Source organism: Phyllostomus discolor, chromosome 8, assembly GCF_004126475.2.
Source record: "Phyllostomus discolor isolate MPI-MPIP mPhyDis1 chromosome 8, mPhyDis1.pri.v3, whole genome shotgun sequence".
Taxonomy (NCBI): domain Eukaryota; kingdom Metazoa; phylum Chordata; class Mammalia; order Chiroptera; family Phyllostomidae; genus Phyllostomus; species Phyllostomus discolor.
This window is the reverse complement of record NC_040910.2, coordinates 87,208,717-87,226,526: the sequence shown is the minus strand read 5'-3', so window position 1 is coordinate 87,226,526 and position 17,810 is coordinate 87,208,717. Positions and strand designations below refer to the sequence as shown.

The 17,810-nt window shown below is 46.3% G+C and overlaps 1 protein-coding gene across 3 annotated transcripts in view; it reads left to right on the top strand.

Annotated features, from left to right (window-relative positions):
- The window catches only part of ARSG (arylsulfatase G), a 100,803-nt gene that overhangs the window by 24,169 nt on the left and 58,824 nt on the right, over window positions 1–17,810 (top strand). For all 3 annotated transcript variants that reach the window (XM_028521412.2, XM_036033451.1, XM_036033452.1), the window contains exon 2: window positions 15,735–16,487. In XM_028521412.2, coding sequence (XP_028377213.2) covers window positions 16,270–16,487 — 218 coding nt within the window. In that variant the 5' untranslated portion in view covers window positions 15,735–16,269. The remainder of the gene's footprint in view (window positions 1–15,734; window positions 16,488–17,810) is intronic.

Sequence of the window (17,810 nt, the reverse complement as noted above, 5' to 3'; positions counted from 1 at the left end):
GGACAAACCATAGTGTAATCTTTGACCGTTAGGATCTTACAGCGCATTAGGACCCGTCACTTCATTCAGTATGGAAACGTCATATTTAATACGGCACAGTACTGGTATATTTGAGTGTTGCTTAAGAACCTGGTAGTGCAGACCAGCAGTTAGAACTGAGTGAGTCTAAGCAGGTGAAGAAAGGTCTTGGTGCTTCTGTTTCTGGATTATAAATATTAGAGGAAAAATGGCTGAAAGCCCTAGAGGTGAATGAATGATTGAGAAGGTTACTTCTAAGTATTTTACCACGTGAAACAGCTGGCTGTTGGAGTGACAGAACCGTAATAATATAATAAAAATCATGCATTATCACTGTCCTTTTTATTATAATTTTTATAGTTTTGCTCTGTTCTCGACTTAGTTTTAACCCCATCATCAGACCCAGGCAGCCGACGCCCCCATTTTATAGGCAAGAACTGCTGAGGCACAGAGCCCTGGAGGCATTTGCCCGAGGTTGCACGGCACTGGTACACACACACTGGCCCGCTTTGCAAACAGTGTTCATCTAAAGAATACAGTTGCCACTAGTGTCTGGAAAACAGCGAGTTGGCTGGGAAACCCAGCCTCGCCAGCCACACAACAGTGACTTTTGCCTGCCTGGTTAGAGGCCACCTTCACCTTGTTCCTTCAGTCCTAGTGAGACCAAGCGAGAACACCCCCGCTTCCTTCACTCCTCCTGGGAACGCAGGAGAGGGAAAGGGCTGCATTGCCATGGTGATCACCCTCCTCACCCCCCAAACAAAACTAACTCTGTTTACTTCTGAAGCCGAACAAAAGAACCTTTGGAGTCGGGAGTACAGAACCAGAAAAATTCGGAAATGAAGGAAAGGGTTCATCTTCCTTCTTAGTCTCTTCTGTCGTGTCCCTTCGTTGACAGTGGGCAAGGCTGTAGTGATGCCCTTAAAAAGTCCTTCGGCATCTTCTCTGGAAATCAGTTGGCTGTGAGAACCATCCCCATTGCTCTCTTTTCTAGGCATCTCACTTAGGGTCATTTGCATGAAAACAGATTCTTTTGTGCAAAGCTGGCCTGCCTGTTCTCTGTCAACATTTATAGTCCTTCTAGTCTTCATGTTGGGTTGCCAGGCAGATATGACCCTGGCTTGCAAATAAGCTCGCTGCTTTTACCAGCCCGTGAGAACTTCAACTTGGGGTAAGTAGATTGAAAGGAATCTTGTCTGGAGCTCAGAGGGGGAGCAAGCCTGCTTTTGAGGGCTAGGTTTTCAGAGCAGCCAATGAAAAGGGGGAGCACTGGAGGGGTCTTCTGCAGGAGTCCTTGACTGCCCAGAACATCATCTCTCCAAAACTTGATTGTCTGAGAACCCACTGTGGCTCAGGCCTGGTGCCCTATTAGCCTTGCACAGCCTACCTTCCCCTGCTTAACCAGAGCCAGGAATGTACTAGGGTGACCTGTTCCCTCTGCAAAGTCTCTAGGGGGGGTGGGGGGGGATGTTGAAATAGTATGCCAAGGAAATTGCCTTTCCAGTTGATAGGTACCCGCCTCCAGTCCATCTTGTTAAAGATGCATTTTCAATAAAATTATACTTAGTTATCAAAATGTATAATATATGTTTTAGTATAAATTATTATAGCAATACTTGTGATGCTCAATTCAGAAAGGATTTTTAAAATACTTGGAGTAAAGTATAAAATATTAAATTTCAATTTATTCACAATATCTATTTCAGAGAACTAGGATAAGGTAATTAAATACTTTTGAATGTAAAAGTGTATTGAGATAGAATGGAAATGCAGTTTTGAAAAAAAAACATACAATTTTTGAACTGCGGGAAATGTGCCCATGTAATTTCTAAATGAATGATGATGGTTTTCAAATTGCTCTGGTGTTTATATTACACTTGATACGTTTAAAAGGGTGGTTTAAGAATTTTACTATAAAAATAACATTTGCAAACACAAGGGAAATGATATCTTTTGTAGTTATTTAAAGTTACAATGAAACATTGGAGTAACTTACAACTGTTTGAGAGTGGTATGGACTGAATGTTTGTGTCAACCCTCCCCCCCCACCCGCCCAGGCTCCATCTCCAAATTCACAGATCAGTCCAATGTGGTAGTGTTTGTGAATGAGGCCTTTGGGAGGAATGAGGGTTAGATGAGGTCATGAGGGTGGGGCCCTCATGCTTAGATTAGTGCCTTTATCAGAAGAGGAGGAGAGGACATCTGTCCCTCTCTGAGCACACCTACTGAGGAGAGGTCACGTGAGGATACAGTGGGAAGACAGCCATCTGCAACCCGAGGAAGAGCGTTCTCCCCAGAACCGAACCACACTGGCATCCTGATTTCAGACCTCCAGCCTCAGGACTGTGAAAAAATACATTTCTGTTGTTTAAGCCACTTAACCTGTGTTATTTCATTACATTATCCTGAGCTGACTAGTTCAGAAGGCATTTATTGTTTTTCCAATTCTTTTAGAGCAGGGCTGCCAAACTCATTTTCACCGGGGGCCGCATCAGCCTTGCGGTTGCCTTCAAAGGGCTGAATGTAATTTCAGCTCCTTAACAGTTAAGGAGTAGTTACATTTATACAGTCCTCAAGTTATTTCAGCCCTTTGAAGGCAACTGCGAGGCTGATGTGGCCCCCGGTGAAAATGAGTTTGACACCCTGTTTTAGAGGATACTCAAGCAAACTCTTTGGAGATCACTGAGTGTGGTCCATGTGAATGTGAGGACAAGAAAGATACACTCCCTGTCTTCATGGGTAAGTTCTCCACAGGGATATGAAGTAAGCCTAAGAGTCACCGAAGTGCACCATGGGAGGCAAGGTAGGGATTATGTAATTTGTCATGTAAGGTCCTATAAATGTAAGATGCACATGAGCATAGGCTCTGGAACTTGACCTTGAATCCCAGTTCTGCCCTCACTGGCCATGTCACCTTGGGCAAATTTGTTCACCCTCTCTCTAACCCCAGTCTGCTCATCTGTGCTGAGGGATAATACCTACTTCGTGGGCCAGGGGGAGCTTAGCCCTGGGTGGCTGGTTAACTGGATTCGTTTGTTTACGGAGTTTAGCAGCTTAGCATTGTGCTTGGATCACAGTGAGGCTCTGGAGCTCTTGGCTGGGAGACCGAGGAGGATGGAGATCAGTGAAGCCTAGAAGGGCAGGAAGGACCTTGGGAGGGCTGGCAAGGGGGAGATGTGAGGGGTGACCAGCATGAGCGGAAGGCAGGGGGGGAGAGAGGATGCTGGGGTTGAGGACAGGGAGGTCGGTCGGCTCCCCGCCCTGGCACCGGGGGAGGCAGCGGTCTGACTTCCATCACGCCTCGTTGCCGTTTGTCACAGTGTTGATGCTGTATCGCTGGGTGCATCTCTTCACTCTGGAGTAAGTGTTCCTTGATTTCAACACTGCGGCTCGTTCCCAGACGTCTCCGCATGCAGAGTTTACCTGCAGCTTCTATTACAGCTTTGTCTTCCTCTCACTGCCTGAAGAGAAAAAAAAGAACATTGCCTTGAAGAGGCATCTATAAACTATCCCGAGCCTGTTGCAGAAATCTTCAAAACAAAACAATTCAAAATTCTCGGAACCAAGTGATTTAAATTACATTGCTTTTAGGGTAAATAACTGTCATATTAAACTTCTCTGACACCGTTGTGGGTCATGAAACCTAACTAGAAATTACTGGAAAGTGCTGTGTTTGGGACCACTAGGTTTCGCTCGGATTAAACCAGGCTTTCTTTGGGTTGTTTCTGGTGTTGCCCCCTCTCGTCACGCTCCTCAAGGCCCCAGGAATAAAAACCTGCTCTCCTGCTATGTTTCTTGCCTAAAGGGAGATGCTGGCTCTCCCCGTCTTGTCTAAACATGCACAGCCCGTCCTGCTGTTCCCTGGAACGATACGCAGTGTGAGGTTTCTGTTTTAACTCTTTGGGAGCAGTAGTACACTTTGGCATTTCCAGATGAGCAGGGGATGACACAAAGAAGCTAGAAGGATGCTCCAGGACTGTGGTGTGGATGGGAGGCAAAGTGGGGCCCTGCCCTGCCATGGTTGGCGGAACGCTGTGGTCTTCTTAGGCGAGTGTGAATGCTTAGTAAGGGTAGATGGCAGGCCTGGGTGTAGGAAGCGCCCATCCTTCTGTCTCACCCCACTGCTCCTCTATCAAGGCAGCGTCTACTCATCATAGCCCACTCCTGAGCTGGACTGATGGACTCTGTTGTCTCCCAGGCCACAACACCACACCCCAGCGGATGTGGTCCCTCCTCTCAAAGTGTTGACTGTCTAGGCCAGAAGACAGGACACATGCGGTGCTTATCCCAAACAGCATTTCCGCAAGTGAATTTTGCAAGTTGAAGAAGGAGAACTTGCAAGGTCACCTTAGGTTTAGAAAGTGATGAGGGGAAGCTGCGCTTTCAGGTTGGGGTGGAACAGGCCTTGGCCATGGTGGTTCATGTGGATGCACTCGTTTGGCAAATTTTGGTAGAACAGCCTCTGTGCTCTGAGCCAGGCTTATGCAGTGTATAAACCAGACATCCTTGCCCTTAAGGAATTTACACTGTAGAGTTGTGGACTTTTATTTTCCTGGAACACCTCATCCAGTATCATGGACAAATAGTTCTTTTGCATGTTTCTGATATTAAAATGTAATATCCACTTTCAATTCTCTTCAATAAAGGGAGATTTTCACCACACTCACCCTACATCTTGACTTGACTGTTATATTGCCCAAGACCAGATTTGCTGGTAGGCAACCTACCCTAAGGACCATGCCCACTGTTACCAGAGTCTGCCCAGGTAGAGAGACCCGGCTCAGGTTTCCCCCAAATGGGGCAGACAGCTGTGGGATTGTGTGGTGAGGACCTACAGTTTGGAGCTTTAGAACCGCAAACCAGTATGACTCTTCACTTTCCCTTTGGAATTGCTTATGTCCATGGTGTTTGGAGCTTCCACCTTCTTTGGGTTCAGAACCCAAGCAGAGCATGCTGACAAATAGCTGTGGGAAAGACTCAGCCCATAGCTGCAGGGAGTCCGGATTTCAGCAGTTATTTTGTTTATCATTAATTTTATTAATGCTTTGGGCTTGCATAGTACTTTTTCAAAGTGTTCTCATATTTGCTGTTTCTTCATTCTGAAAACAGTCAAGAGATGGAATACAGCCAACATTTCTGAGCACTTGCTGAGAGCAGACACTTGTGTTGGAGTATTTCACTCTCGTGTTTTGTTTAGAGTGGAGGAAGTTTACCCTGTCTTTGTTTTCTGGGTGAGTGGGGAAACTGAGGTTCAGAGTGATTCAGTAACTTATCCAAGGTCACATAGCTAATGAATGACTGCTGAACCCTAGACACACATTCTTCTGGAGGCAGGCCAGCACATCCCAAAAATCAGTTCCCCAAAAGGCAGACTTTCCAAGTCATTGCTTCATCGGGTTGAGCATTTTCCTCCCCACCGCTTGGTGTCATCCCTCTGTCTGCACCTGCCTCACCCTCAGATGTTCTCAGATAAAAACTTATCTGGAATCTGTCTTAGTCTGCTAAGGCTGGCTGATAAAATGCCATAGACGGGATTGAACAACAGACATGAATTTCTCACGGTTCTGGAGGCTGGCTGTCTCATAGGAAGGTGCTGGCAGGCTGGGATCCTGGTGAGAGCTCTCCTCCTGGCCTTCAGACAGCCGCCTTCTCATTGTGTCCCCGTCTGTTGGAGAGAGCAAGCTTTCCCCTGTCTCTTAAAAGGGCACTAATCCCACCACGAGGGCCTCACCCTCATGACCTTATCCACCCCTGATTACGTCCCAGAGACCCCATCTCAAACACCATTACTTTGGGGGTTTGGGGGTTAGGAATGAACTTATGCACTTGAGGAGTACACACAAACATTCAGTCCAGAACAAAATCCAGCATTTTCATTGTAGAGGTGGAACAGATCTGGGGAAAGGGTAAGTCTGCAAAAACAGGAAAGATCATATGTAACATTTAAGAGTAAGTTCCCTATTCTCATGAAAAATGAAACTTTGGCACGTGAACCACTGATCAACGTTAAGACATGGAGAAAGATGTGATATGAGATGAGATGGACCTGACAAAAAAATCCAACCCGAGTCTGATCTTACCTCTAGATTTTCAACTCAGCTTACAGGAAAAATAGAGGAATGGGGAACATTTTAAATGACATCTGGAGTGCAATCAGCCAGAACCAACACTTAAATTTTATAGGACACCTGACCAAGATGGAGGCGTAGGTAGATACTGTGCCTCCTCCCACAACCAAAGGGAGGACAACAAAAAAATGAAAAACAAAAAAAACAACCAGAACTGCCAGAAAATCAAACTATGGAAGTCTGACAACCAAGGAGTTAAGCATTCATCCAGACCAGTAGGAGGGGCAGAGAGAGGCAGCTGGGGTGGAGAGGCCATGCAGCAAGGCAGCAGCTAAAGGACCAGGGCAGGCAAGGCAGCGGCTGGCAGACTGTGCGGTCCCACATTTGTGGGTGGATAAACTGGGAGGAACAAGTGGGGAGGGAAACACACCCCACAGCCCAGGGTCCCAGTGCAGGGACATAAAACATCAAAACCTCTGACTGAAAACACTTGTGGGGGTTGTTGGGGGTGGGGGAAACTCCCAGCCTCACAGGCGAGTTCATAGGAGAGACCAACAGTGTCCTAGAATGTACACAAACCCACCCACCCAGGAATCAGCACCAGAAGGACCCAATTTGCTTATGGGTGCCCAGGGAAGTGACTGAAAAGCCAACTGAAAGCTGAGCAAGTGGCACTGTTCCCTCTTGGACCACCCCCCACATACAGTGTCACAATGCAGCAATGTAGGTTGCCCTGCCCTGGTGAGCACCTAGGGCTCCGGCCCTTACTATGTAACAGGTGAGCCGAGGTGAAAAAATATGGCCCAAATGAAAGAACATATCAAAGCTCCAGAAAAAAGAAAACTAAGTGATAAAGAGCTAGCTAACCTATCAGATGCACAGGTGAAAACACTGATAATCAGGATGCTCACAAAAATGGTTGAGTGTGGTTGCAAAATGGAAACAGTGAAGGCTATGAAAAGTGAAATAAAGGAAAATGTACGGGGAACCAACAGTGACTGGAAGGAAATCAATGGTTTGGACCAGAAGGAAGAAAGAAACATTCAACCAGAACAGAATGAAGAAACAAGAATTCAAAAAAATGAGGAGAGGCTTAAGAACCTTCAGGACATCTTTAAACATTTCAACATCTGAATGTCAGAAGGAGAAGAGGAAGAGCAAGAAGTGGGAAACATATTTGAAAAAGTAATGAAGGAGAACTTCCCCAATCTGGCAAAGAAAATAGATATCAAGGAAGTTCAGGATGTTCAGAGAGTCCCAAAGAACTTGGACCCAAGGAAGCACACACCAAGGCACATCATAATTACCTTACTCAAGATTAAAGATAAGGAGAGAATCTTAAAAGCAGCAACAGAAAAGGAGAGAGTTACTTACCGAGGAGTTCCCATAAGATACCTGCTGATTTCTCAAAAGAAATCTTACTGGTAAGAAGGGGCTGGAAAGAAATATTTGAAGTCATGAAAGGCAAGGACCTACATCCAAGATTATCCAGCAAAGCTATCATTTAGAATGGAAGGGCACAAAAAGGGCTTCCCAGATAAGGTCAAGTTAAAGGAGTTCATCATTACCAAGCCCTTATTATATGAAATGTTAAAGGGACTTAGAAAAAGAAGAAGATCAAAAATATGAAGAGTAAAATGAAAACAAACTCACAACTATTCAACAACTGAACCTAAAAAACAAAAACAAAAACTAAGCAAACAACTAGAACAGGAACAGAACCAGAGAAATGGAGATCACATGGAGGGTTATCAGTGGGGATGAGGAGAGGGGAGAGTATGGAAGAGAAAAGGTACAGGGAATAAGAAGCATAAATGGTAGGCACAAAATAGACGGGAGGTTAAGAATGGTATAGGAAATGGGGAAGCTAAAGAACTTATATGTACAACCCATGGACATGAGCTAAGGCAGGGGGGAATGTGGGTGGGAGGTGGGGTGCAAGGTGGAAAGAAATAAAGGAGAGAAAAAAATGGGACAACTGTAATAGCATAATCAATAAAATATATTTTAAAACATTTCATAGGGCAAACAATCAAATTTATTTAGAAGTGTATTGCAGGGATGAGAGAAGAGGAACTTAGTTAAAAGAGAAGAGACTCATGAACCAAATGCAGTGTGTGGTGGGCTTTGTTTGGATCCTGATTAAAACAAAGCGACTGTAAAATAGTCATTGATGAGACAAGGGAGGACTTTTAAACATTGACTGGATTTTTGATAAAAGTTATTGTTAATTTTTAAAAGGGACTATTAATAGAATTGTAGTTATATTTTAAAAGAATCCTTGTCTTTTAGAGGACATTTAGAAATGTTTACAGATGAAATGACATGATAACCTGGGGTTTGCTTCAGAATAATTTAGTATGCGTGGAGGATGAGGGAAGGGAGAAGCAGGGGAGGAGACGGAGAAAACACCCAGGCTGGCCATGTGTCGATCATTGTTGAATCTCGATATTGGGTGAGGATGTGTGAGTTTGTCCACTTTTGTATATTTGATACCTTCCATAATAGAATGTTTAATGAAAAGTAAGTACTGCTTTGTATAAAATTCTTAAAAATTTGTTGTTTTGTAAGAAATATCTTCGTTTACTTATTTTTAGAGAGAGGGGAAGGGAAGGAGAGAGGGAGGGAAACATCAATGAGTGGTTGCCTCTCAAGAGTCCCATATCGGGGACCCGGCCCGCAAGCCAGGCATGGGCCCTGACTGGGAATCAAACCAGCCACCCTTTGGATTGCAGTCCGGTGCTCAATCCACTGAGCCACAGCAGTCAGGGCTAACATTCTTAAAAGCTTGGGAAACAGGCTTTCAGGGAGTGGATTTCAGGTAATTGACCTAGAGCCCTTTCCTCTTGACCACACCTCTCATGAGTTTTTCCTCAAGGGGAGAGTAGAATTTCAGAGAAAGGATGTTCAGAGGCCCATCTGCTCTTTCTGTTTTTGTGACCTGATTTCAAGGGCCCAGATATAATTTCTGCACGGCAACTGGGTTTATAGACGCATGGCATGATGCCACCTCTGCTTTCCCAAATTGGTTCCTGCCACATGGCTTCCTTCTGTGACAGTCCCAACAGGTGGTTCCAGCATCAAGGCAGGCAGCACATCATATGCCCCCTGTGGATGAGTTTCCCTGCATCCTTGGGTTCATGGAAGTGATATTCCCAACAACAGGGTCTGTCTTGAGGTCTTGAAGCTTTAAAAAAAACACCCAGCCCTTGGTTGGTGTGGTTCAGTGGATTGAGTGCTGGCCTGCAAACCAAAGGGTCACTGGTTCCACTCCCAGTCAGGGCACATGCCTGGGTTGCAGGCCAGGTCCCCAGTAGGGGGTGCACGGAGGCAAACACACATTGATGTTTCTCTCCCTCTCTTTCTCTTTCCCTTTCTCTCTCTCTAAAAATAAATAAATAAAACCTTTAAAAATAAGACAAGCCAGCATTTTAATGATCTAAGAGGAATTGTTCTCCAAGCCAGTATGGAGACATTCAATCAACAATTTCCTTTGCTCTAGTTATAAGTAAGTACCAGGTATGTAATGTAGGAGATGGTGGCTATAGTTAACACTACCGTAGGGTATAGTTGAAAGTTTATAAGAGAGCAGGTCCTAAATGTTCTCATCAGGCAGACAAAATTGAATTGTACCTATATGTAAATGATACATGTTAAAAGTAAGATGATACTGTATATGTAAGTCAAGTCATTATGCTGTACCCCTTAGTCCTGGACAGTGTTATGTATCAATTATATGAGGTCTGTCTGGAAGAAGTCCAGCCATTGTTAATATAATAAGAAAGGTTTATGCAACATTGATGTAACTGGCAGCCAAGGAGGGTGGACCAGAAAGCACATGTGTGAACAATGACTACTTCACTGTACTAGTCAGTGGGGGTGGTTTATGTCATTGAGTGAATATGTGTACTGTGTGGCTGTCACATTCAAAATGACTGAGCAAGTAGAGCAATGAATCCGAATCAAAATTTGCATTAAGCTTGAACATTCTTTTGCAAAAACCATTTGGATGATTCAGAAGGCCGAAGCTATGGGCAACCAGTGATTGGCAGCTTCATCACGACAACATGCCTGCTCAAGCATCGCGTCTTGTACAGAATTTTTTGGCAAAACACCAAATCACCCAGGTAACTCAGCCCTGCTATGGCCCAGATTTGATGCCCGTGACTTCTGGCTTTTTCCAAAACTAAAATCACCTTTGAAAGAAAAGAGATTTCAGACCATGATGAGATTCAGGAAAATACCACAGGGCAGCTGATGGTGATTGGGAGACCTGTGTGAGGTCCCAAGGTGCCTACTTTGAAGGGGACTGAGGCATCACTGTCCTGTGTACAATGATTCTTGCATCTTGTATCTTCAATAAATGTCTCTGGTTTTCAGATTGCATGGCTGGATACCTCCTGGACAGACCTCATTATGTCAGTAAAATGGAAAGAGAAAAAAAATAGAACAGGAAAAAAAGATTTTCTTTGCATTTTCTGTTGAGCTAAGACTGAGGTCCCCCAGATACTCTCTTAGAAAGCAATGTTTCTGAGTTGGGCCAGCCCCAAAATGACATATTAGGGTCTAGGGGCAGTTAGGGGCCATGAAGATGTCGATTATACTTAGGCATTAATCACCTTAACAACTGTTTGTCCTGGCTACCATGGCAAAGAGATTTTCTACTCCACTCGAGCTTGGGATAGGGTGAGGCCCAGCGTAAGCAGGAGCTCATTGTAAGGGTCATGCAAGGACAAGGAGTGCTGCACCCTTAAATTTTGTGCCTTGGGCACTTGGCTTGCTGCTAGCACCGTCTCACCTTGATGAGGTAGCATACTCCTGACTCTTCAGCGTCTTCCCTCACCTGCCCTGTTGCAACACATTCTCTCCCTCTCAGCAGAGCCGTCAGTGGTCTGTTGTTAGGATGCAGTCAGAACTTGCTGCTCTGCCTCAAACCCTCTGGCCTCGCCATCTGCTCGGTAAACCCGTCTTCCTCCTAGCTTCCTCTAACACTTGCCATTCTCATGCTGCTGTTTCTACCGAGGCTTCTTTGCTGCCCCTCACAGGTGCCAGCCCTTTGTGCTTGCTGCCTCACAGTCTCCTCCCTTCTCTTCTTACAGATCCTTCTGGAAAGATCACCTTCTCATTGGGGTTGGCCCTGACCCGCCTCTTTCACTGTGCACCTGCTCACCCCCACACTCCGGATGCTCTTTCTGCTTTGATTTTCTCCCTGCCCCATTTATTTACTCGCTTCCGACCCTTCCCCCAACCAGGAAGTGCCCTGAGGGCAGCAGGCTTCCTGTTTCATTCAAGGCTGTATGCACAGCACCTAGATCAAGACCTGTCACTCAGTTGACATTTGCAGGTGGATGGCAATGCCTGGGGGAGCCATTTCAGACTCCTCTTGGGCAGCTGGTGCCCCAGACCCCTGCTGGCAGCCCGCATGTGACTCCTGGCCCAGCAGGCACAGTGACCAGGTTCTGATTTGCAGGCAAAACAATAGCGCTCCGTACCCAGAGAGCACACTCCCCAAGTGCCTTTGTCTTTTTTGGCCTCAGCTCATCAGAAGCTTTGTCACTGGAAAACTAACAGAGCCCTCAGCCAGAAAGGTCGGCTGGACCTTCTGGTTATTTCAGCTGTTTTCAAGGCTCTCTAGCAGGCGGCTTGGCCACGGGGAGTTCCCCCAGGGAGCCGGGGTCAGGTGGTGAGGTGATGGACTCCCAGCTCTGGTGTTCAGACACTGCAAAGCACATCTTCAGGTTGCCTCATCCTGTTCGCTTCCCAGGCCTTCTGGGCAACAACCCACATGTTGTTCATGCACTTACACCTAGCAGATATCATATAAAGTGACTGCTTTGAGCCAGACCTAGCCCAGAAATAAACAAGACACAAGTACAACTCATCAACTAGAACAAAACATTTACAATGCCGCTTCTGTGAATACCTTTATCTAGAAACAAGCCTGGAATCCGACGAGGAGCCAAACTTTAGCAGACCCAGCAGTTCTGTTTTAAGACAGGGGTCATAAAAAAGAACAGGAATCATTGCAAGCTGTTTGGCAGCTCAAGTTCACTCTGCTGCTGCCAGAGGAGCGATGAGACGAGGGCAGTGGTTCATACTTGTGCTCAGCAGGGATCTATCCCGGTCAGCTCAGCTCCCATGGCACAGATGGGCCTGCCTTGTGGGGTTTGTGGAGCCGGCTGGCCGAGCACCTTCCAGCTCACTGGGAGGAGGGGGGAGTGCTTTATTTACCAAAGATGACCCCCTTTTTCCTTAGCCCACAGGAGCATACCTTGCTAGTGTATACTTTCTCTTCTAAGAGGGGGAACGTGATGGGCAGAGAAAAAATTGGGGAAGTAACCCCAAACAAGGCACTGAGCTCAGAGTCTCAGCTCGGACCTGTTAAAAAGAACCCCCTCTCCATCTTCACTGAGGTATAGTCAACAAATGTGTATGTATCGATGGTGTGCACCATGATGTTTTGATTATGAAAGGGTTACCACAATGAAGCTGATGAACACACACGTCAATCCCCTCGTGTATTACCATTTATATTTTTTTGTGGTGGAAACATTTAAGATCTACCCTCTGAGCAGATTTCAAGTTTGCCGTACAGTATTATGAACTGTAGTCACCATGCTGTCCATTGGCTCTCCAGAAGTTACTCATCCCGCGTAACTGAAAGTTTGTGCCTTTGATCAGCACTCCCGGTTTCCTCCCCTACCCCCGCCCCTGGCGAGCACCGTCCTACCCTCTGCCTCTGTGAGTTCAGCTCTTCAGAGTGCACTCGTAAGTGCCATCAGGCAGCCCTCGCCCTTCTGTGCCGGCCTTATTTCACCTGGCATAATGTTCGCTAAGTTCATCCAAGCTGTTGCAAATGACAGGATTTCTTAAGGTTGAATAATATTCCATTGTTTATATGTGTTATATATACAGCCCATTTTCTTTATTCATTCATCCATTGATGAACACTGAGGTTGTTTTTGTGTCTTGGCTATTGTGAAAAAATGCTTCCATAAACACAGGGTGCAGGTATTTCTTCAAGATAATGATTTCATGTCCTTTGGTTAAATACTCAGAAGTGGGATTTTTGAATCATATGGTCATTCTATTTTTAATATTCTGAGGAACCTCTATACTGTTTCCCATAATGTCAGCTTGGATCTTTTTTTTTTTCCAGCTGGATCTTAATCAAAGTCTGTGGCTTGGAGTCCATTCTTAGAATGTCTGGTTTGCCTTTTTGTTGTAGTTTTAAAAAAAGTAAAGGGGGAAAGGATTAAAAGTCTCCCTTGAAGTATGGGCATGAAGGATAATGCAGTGGAGCGCTGGATAAATTAGTTTATTTCTATTCTATGAAAGTATTACTACTTAATGATTCGCTTTAAAAATCCTCAAGGGGCCCTGGCTGGTATAGCTCAGTGGATTGAGCACGGGCCTGAGAACCAAAGGGTCACTGGTTCAGTTCCCAGTCAGGGCACATGTCTGGGTTGCAGGCCAGGTCCTCAGTGGGCGGCACATGAGAGGCAACCGCATACTGATGTTTCTCTCCCTCTCTTTCCCTTTCTTTCCCCCTCTCTAAAAATAAATAAATAAAATCTTGTAAAAAATTAAATAAAAATAAAAATCCTCAAAGGAATGTTTTATTATGGAATTTTTACCCAAAACAATTTACAGGGTCCGGCACAAATAATGCCCCGTTTTTATTACATAAAAATCCTTTATTACATAAAAATCATAATCATGTAATTCTGTAACATAACACTATCACACTCAAGCACACCATATGGCATTTTAGGTGAAACATTCACCTACCCTACCCACCACACTCAGTGGTGTTACTTCTGCCGGACCCTGGTATGTTCCACCTTAATTTTAGCTTCTTTCTTCAGTGAATTGGGTTTTTGAAGTCTTTCCGTGTTGAATCTTTCTGAAATGCATTAGTGGCCACTCCAGTATTCCGAGCTAAGGCGCTTTAAGAAGAGAAGCTTCCTGTGGTTGTTGCTCATGGTCAGGAGCCAGTGGAATGAGGCCGGGAATCACCCAGAAGGCCCGCGAGGGTTTGCGAGGCGCCCCCCCCCCCCCCCCATGCACAGGCTCTTTCTTCCAGATAGGAAAGAGCCTTTGGGGCCTCAAGATCAACAAATACCAGTTGAATCTAATTGACTTTGAAATGATAACTCTCCTTTTAGAAAACAGAAAAAAAATTGCATTTCTGAACAATTGATTCACTGGCCTCCAGAGGACCATGCCTGTTTACTTGGACTTGCGTTTTATGGTGAAGTGTGCATCTGCCCATCCTTCTGAGTTTGTCTGGGTCTTCCAGAATTTCCATGCCTTCGAGGCGCCCCATCCATGCGGGTTGGCCATGGGTTGGCTTTGCTGGCCGTGCACTCCTTCCCGAGGCGGCGGTCACCCCTGGAGGTAGAGCCGTCATAGCCCAGCCCTAGCAGCATCTTCGCGTGTTGCAGTCGGCTTCTCCTTCAGTCTTCTCCAGCGTTTGGGTGTTCTGCTGAGCTTTTGATCTGGTCCCCAGTTTCAAGCCTTTCTCTCCTTACTAACAGGAAATTGAGGGCTTTTCTGTAAACTTGAGGTGATAATTTTATTTTATTTTATGGTTCCCATTTGTAACCCGTGTTGAAAGCATAACCTTCAACTCCTGTCTTTCAAATCCGAACCCGATTTATTGCTTTGGGGCTTGTCCACTGGGGCTGAGTCACCTCTGGTTCGGTTAAGCATCCATTAGGTTTGTCATCTCCAGTTGGGTTAGTTTTTTCCTAGAACAAGAATCAGGATGTTTTCCTTTTCTGAGCATCTTGGTAAGGAAAGTGTGATGCAGAGACCAGCAGTGCAGGACTTTTGGGGGAGCGTGTTAAACATGCAGAGCCCAGAAGCCAGGCTTACCTCCTGAGCCTGAGTTTTGGTAAAATCCCCGGATGATTTCTATGTACATCCAAGCATGAGAGGCACTGGCCAAGCATGTCTTTAGATCTGCTTGTTAAAAATTACATTGTCAAGGTGTAAAAGGACACAGTTCCATCAAGAAGTAAAACATTTGTTCCTACCATTTTATTATGAAGCAGTTCAAAGACACGGTAAAATTAAAAGAGTCTACGGTGAGCCGCCATGGGCTCTCCACTTAGATTCTACCATGAACTTATTTCTTTACATTTTCTTTCCCCACCATGTTTTGGTCGAGAATTTTGTGTAGAAATGTTTGTTTGCCGCCTGCCTGTTGGAAAGGGTCGTATCTTGGAATCGGGTTCTCACCCTTCCTCCTCAGTGAGGAGGAGTCATTCAATCAGGATCGTCCTCAGTGGGTTTGACAGTGTCGCTGTGGGAGACCTTCTTGTGAACCAGGGAAGCCTGGTGGGTGGCGGAGTGGGGCACTGGCCTTGCCCCATCTGGAGCACTGGGCCTCAGCATCCTCATGTATATACAGCGAGTGGTTTGAGAGAGAGGTTGCTCCCACCCCTGCGATTATAGGCTCGTTGCAAATACTGTTATCATCACTGTTTCTCAGGTGGAGAAACTGATGAACCAGTTAAATATTCGGATAACAAGAAAAACATGTGTTGGCATGGAAAAGTGATTATTTCCTAAGCTACTGAGTACAACACAGCTGCACTGGCAGTTTTCACTCTGTTTTCTTGTCAATTTTTGTTCTTTCAGGAAACCTTACAGAAACATGAAGCCCTCCACCACCTGGGACTCAGAAACTCACCGGGGGCTGACTGCGGCCGCCGGAATGCCCAGGTGTTCTGCAGATGTGAGCGCTGATCCTGCACTCACCAGCTGGAGTGCCGACCAGATGCAAGGCTTATGCTTCGGCTCTGACATCTCTGAGCACAGAGGGGTCGCTCTCTGATCGGCCACAGGGCAGTTGTTGACACTGATGTCTGATTGCTTCACATAGCCAGTCATCTTAGGGAGCTGCAGTGGGGAAGGTCAAAGCTGGGGGTGCAGGCTTCCTGACTCTTGATTGGGACTCTAGATGGGGGACTCACTTCCACAGCCCCCACCATCCCTGCAGGCACCTCCACCTCCACCAGGACACTGGGCCTCAGCACGCTCACCTTTACGGTGAGTGAGCTGGAATATCTTCTCGCAAAAACACTGATCTGCAGGAACTCCCTGCAGTGCAAGTGAGCAGAAGGGGACTCCACGAGAAGTCTCTAGTGGCGGCCCGCCATCAGTCCATACCACCATGGCCTGGCTTTTCCTAAAGGCTTTATTGGTGGGGGTGACTTTCTTGGGATGTCTTTATCCTCTTGTGAATTTTTGCTTCAATGAGGAAACAAGGGGCCAGAAACCGAATTTCGTGATCATTCTGGCAGATGACATGGGGTGGGGTGACCTGGGAGCCAACTGGGGAGAAACAAAGGACACTGCCAACCTGGACAAGATGGCTGCCGAGGGCATGAGGTGAGTCTTGAGGGCGCTAAGTCACTTTCTTTTTGGATGTGTCACTCTGCTTCTTTTTGGGGGAGGGGGAGGCATAAAGCATTTAAAGGGCAATTCATGGGCCCATTTTGATTTGATTATATGATTGATTAGTTTGGTGTGAAAGCAGTACAGGCTTATAGAGAAATCCATGACAAATCGGTGGTCCATCCATTCATCCATCCATTCGTTCTTCCATCTGATAACATTCAGAGTCTGTGTGTGTTAGGGACGGGATGAAAAGCCTTGCCCTTGAGGTACTTCCTGTCTGGTGTGGAGACAGGGTCAGTGGAAAGTAAGGATTGGGACCCAGTACATGAATCTGCATCAGGAATTTCTGGAGTTCCTGGGAGGGTTTGGAACCCAGCCTGGGGGCTCAAGGGAGAAGGAGACCTTCGAACACCTGAATCGGGGAGGCACAGAAGGCAAGGTGCCTGAGATGACAGCCCTTACGAGGCACACCTACCCCACGGGGTCTGCAAAGGTGAGGAGTGTGCATCTGAATGGATTGAAGTGTTCATAATTATTTTTGTTCAAATGCTTAGCCCCCCTCCCCACATAAATAGAGTACTAGTGTCAGCTTTCAACCCTTTGAATTTTCTTCTCGGGCTGACCTTGACCTGGTTGGCCCACTCAGATCCCATCTGCCCTGGGTGGACTCCTCCTAATGGCTCAGTGGGATCACTCCGGCTTGCTAGGGAGGACAAGGCTAAGGCATCTTGTATCCTGGAGCTTTCCCCTGACGTAGGGCCCTTGGGATCCCTGCCTGTGGCCACTCACGCTTCCAGTCCATCCTCCTCATCTGAGCCAAGGTAGACTTTGCAGAAACACTTCTCTGCTTCCAGTCCTTCGGAGTCATTTTGTGTCCCTGAGGATGAATCCAGACTCCAAACAGCAGCTCACAGGACCAGCCCGTGTGTCACACCGGTCTCTGCACGGCCCCTCTGGCCTGCAGCTGCCATCAGTTCACCTTCCTCTCTCTGGGCCTCACCCATGGGATTAGTTCTTCCTGGTGCAAGGTCCACTTTCTCCATTTAGCTAGTTTCCACTCACTGCCGGGTTCCGATTCTGTATGAGGTCCTCGGGAAAGCCTGCTCCGGCGTCTCAGGTTTACTCTCCCGTCACCCTTGCTGCTCTCCATGGTGATCGTTTAACCATCTGACCCCCTGGCTTGGGTTCAGTAGCATCCCCCGCAAATTCATGTTCATGCAGAACCTCAGAACATGACCTTATTTGATAAGAGGGTCTTTGCATATGTAATTGCTGAAGGATTTTGACGATGCCATATAGGATTTAGGGTGGGTC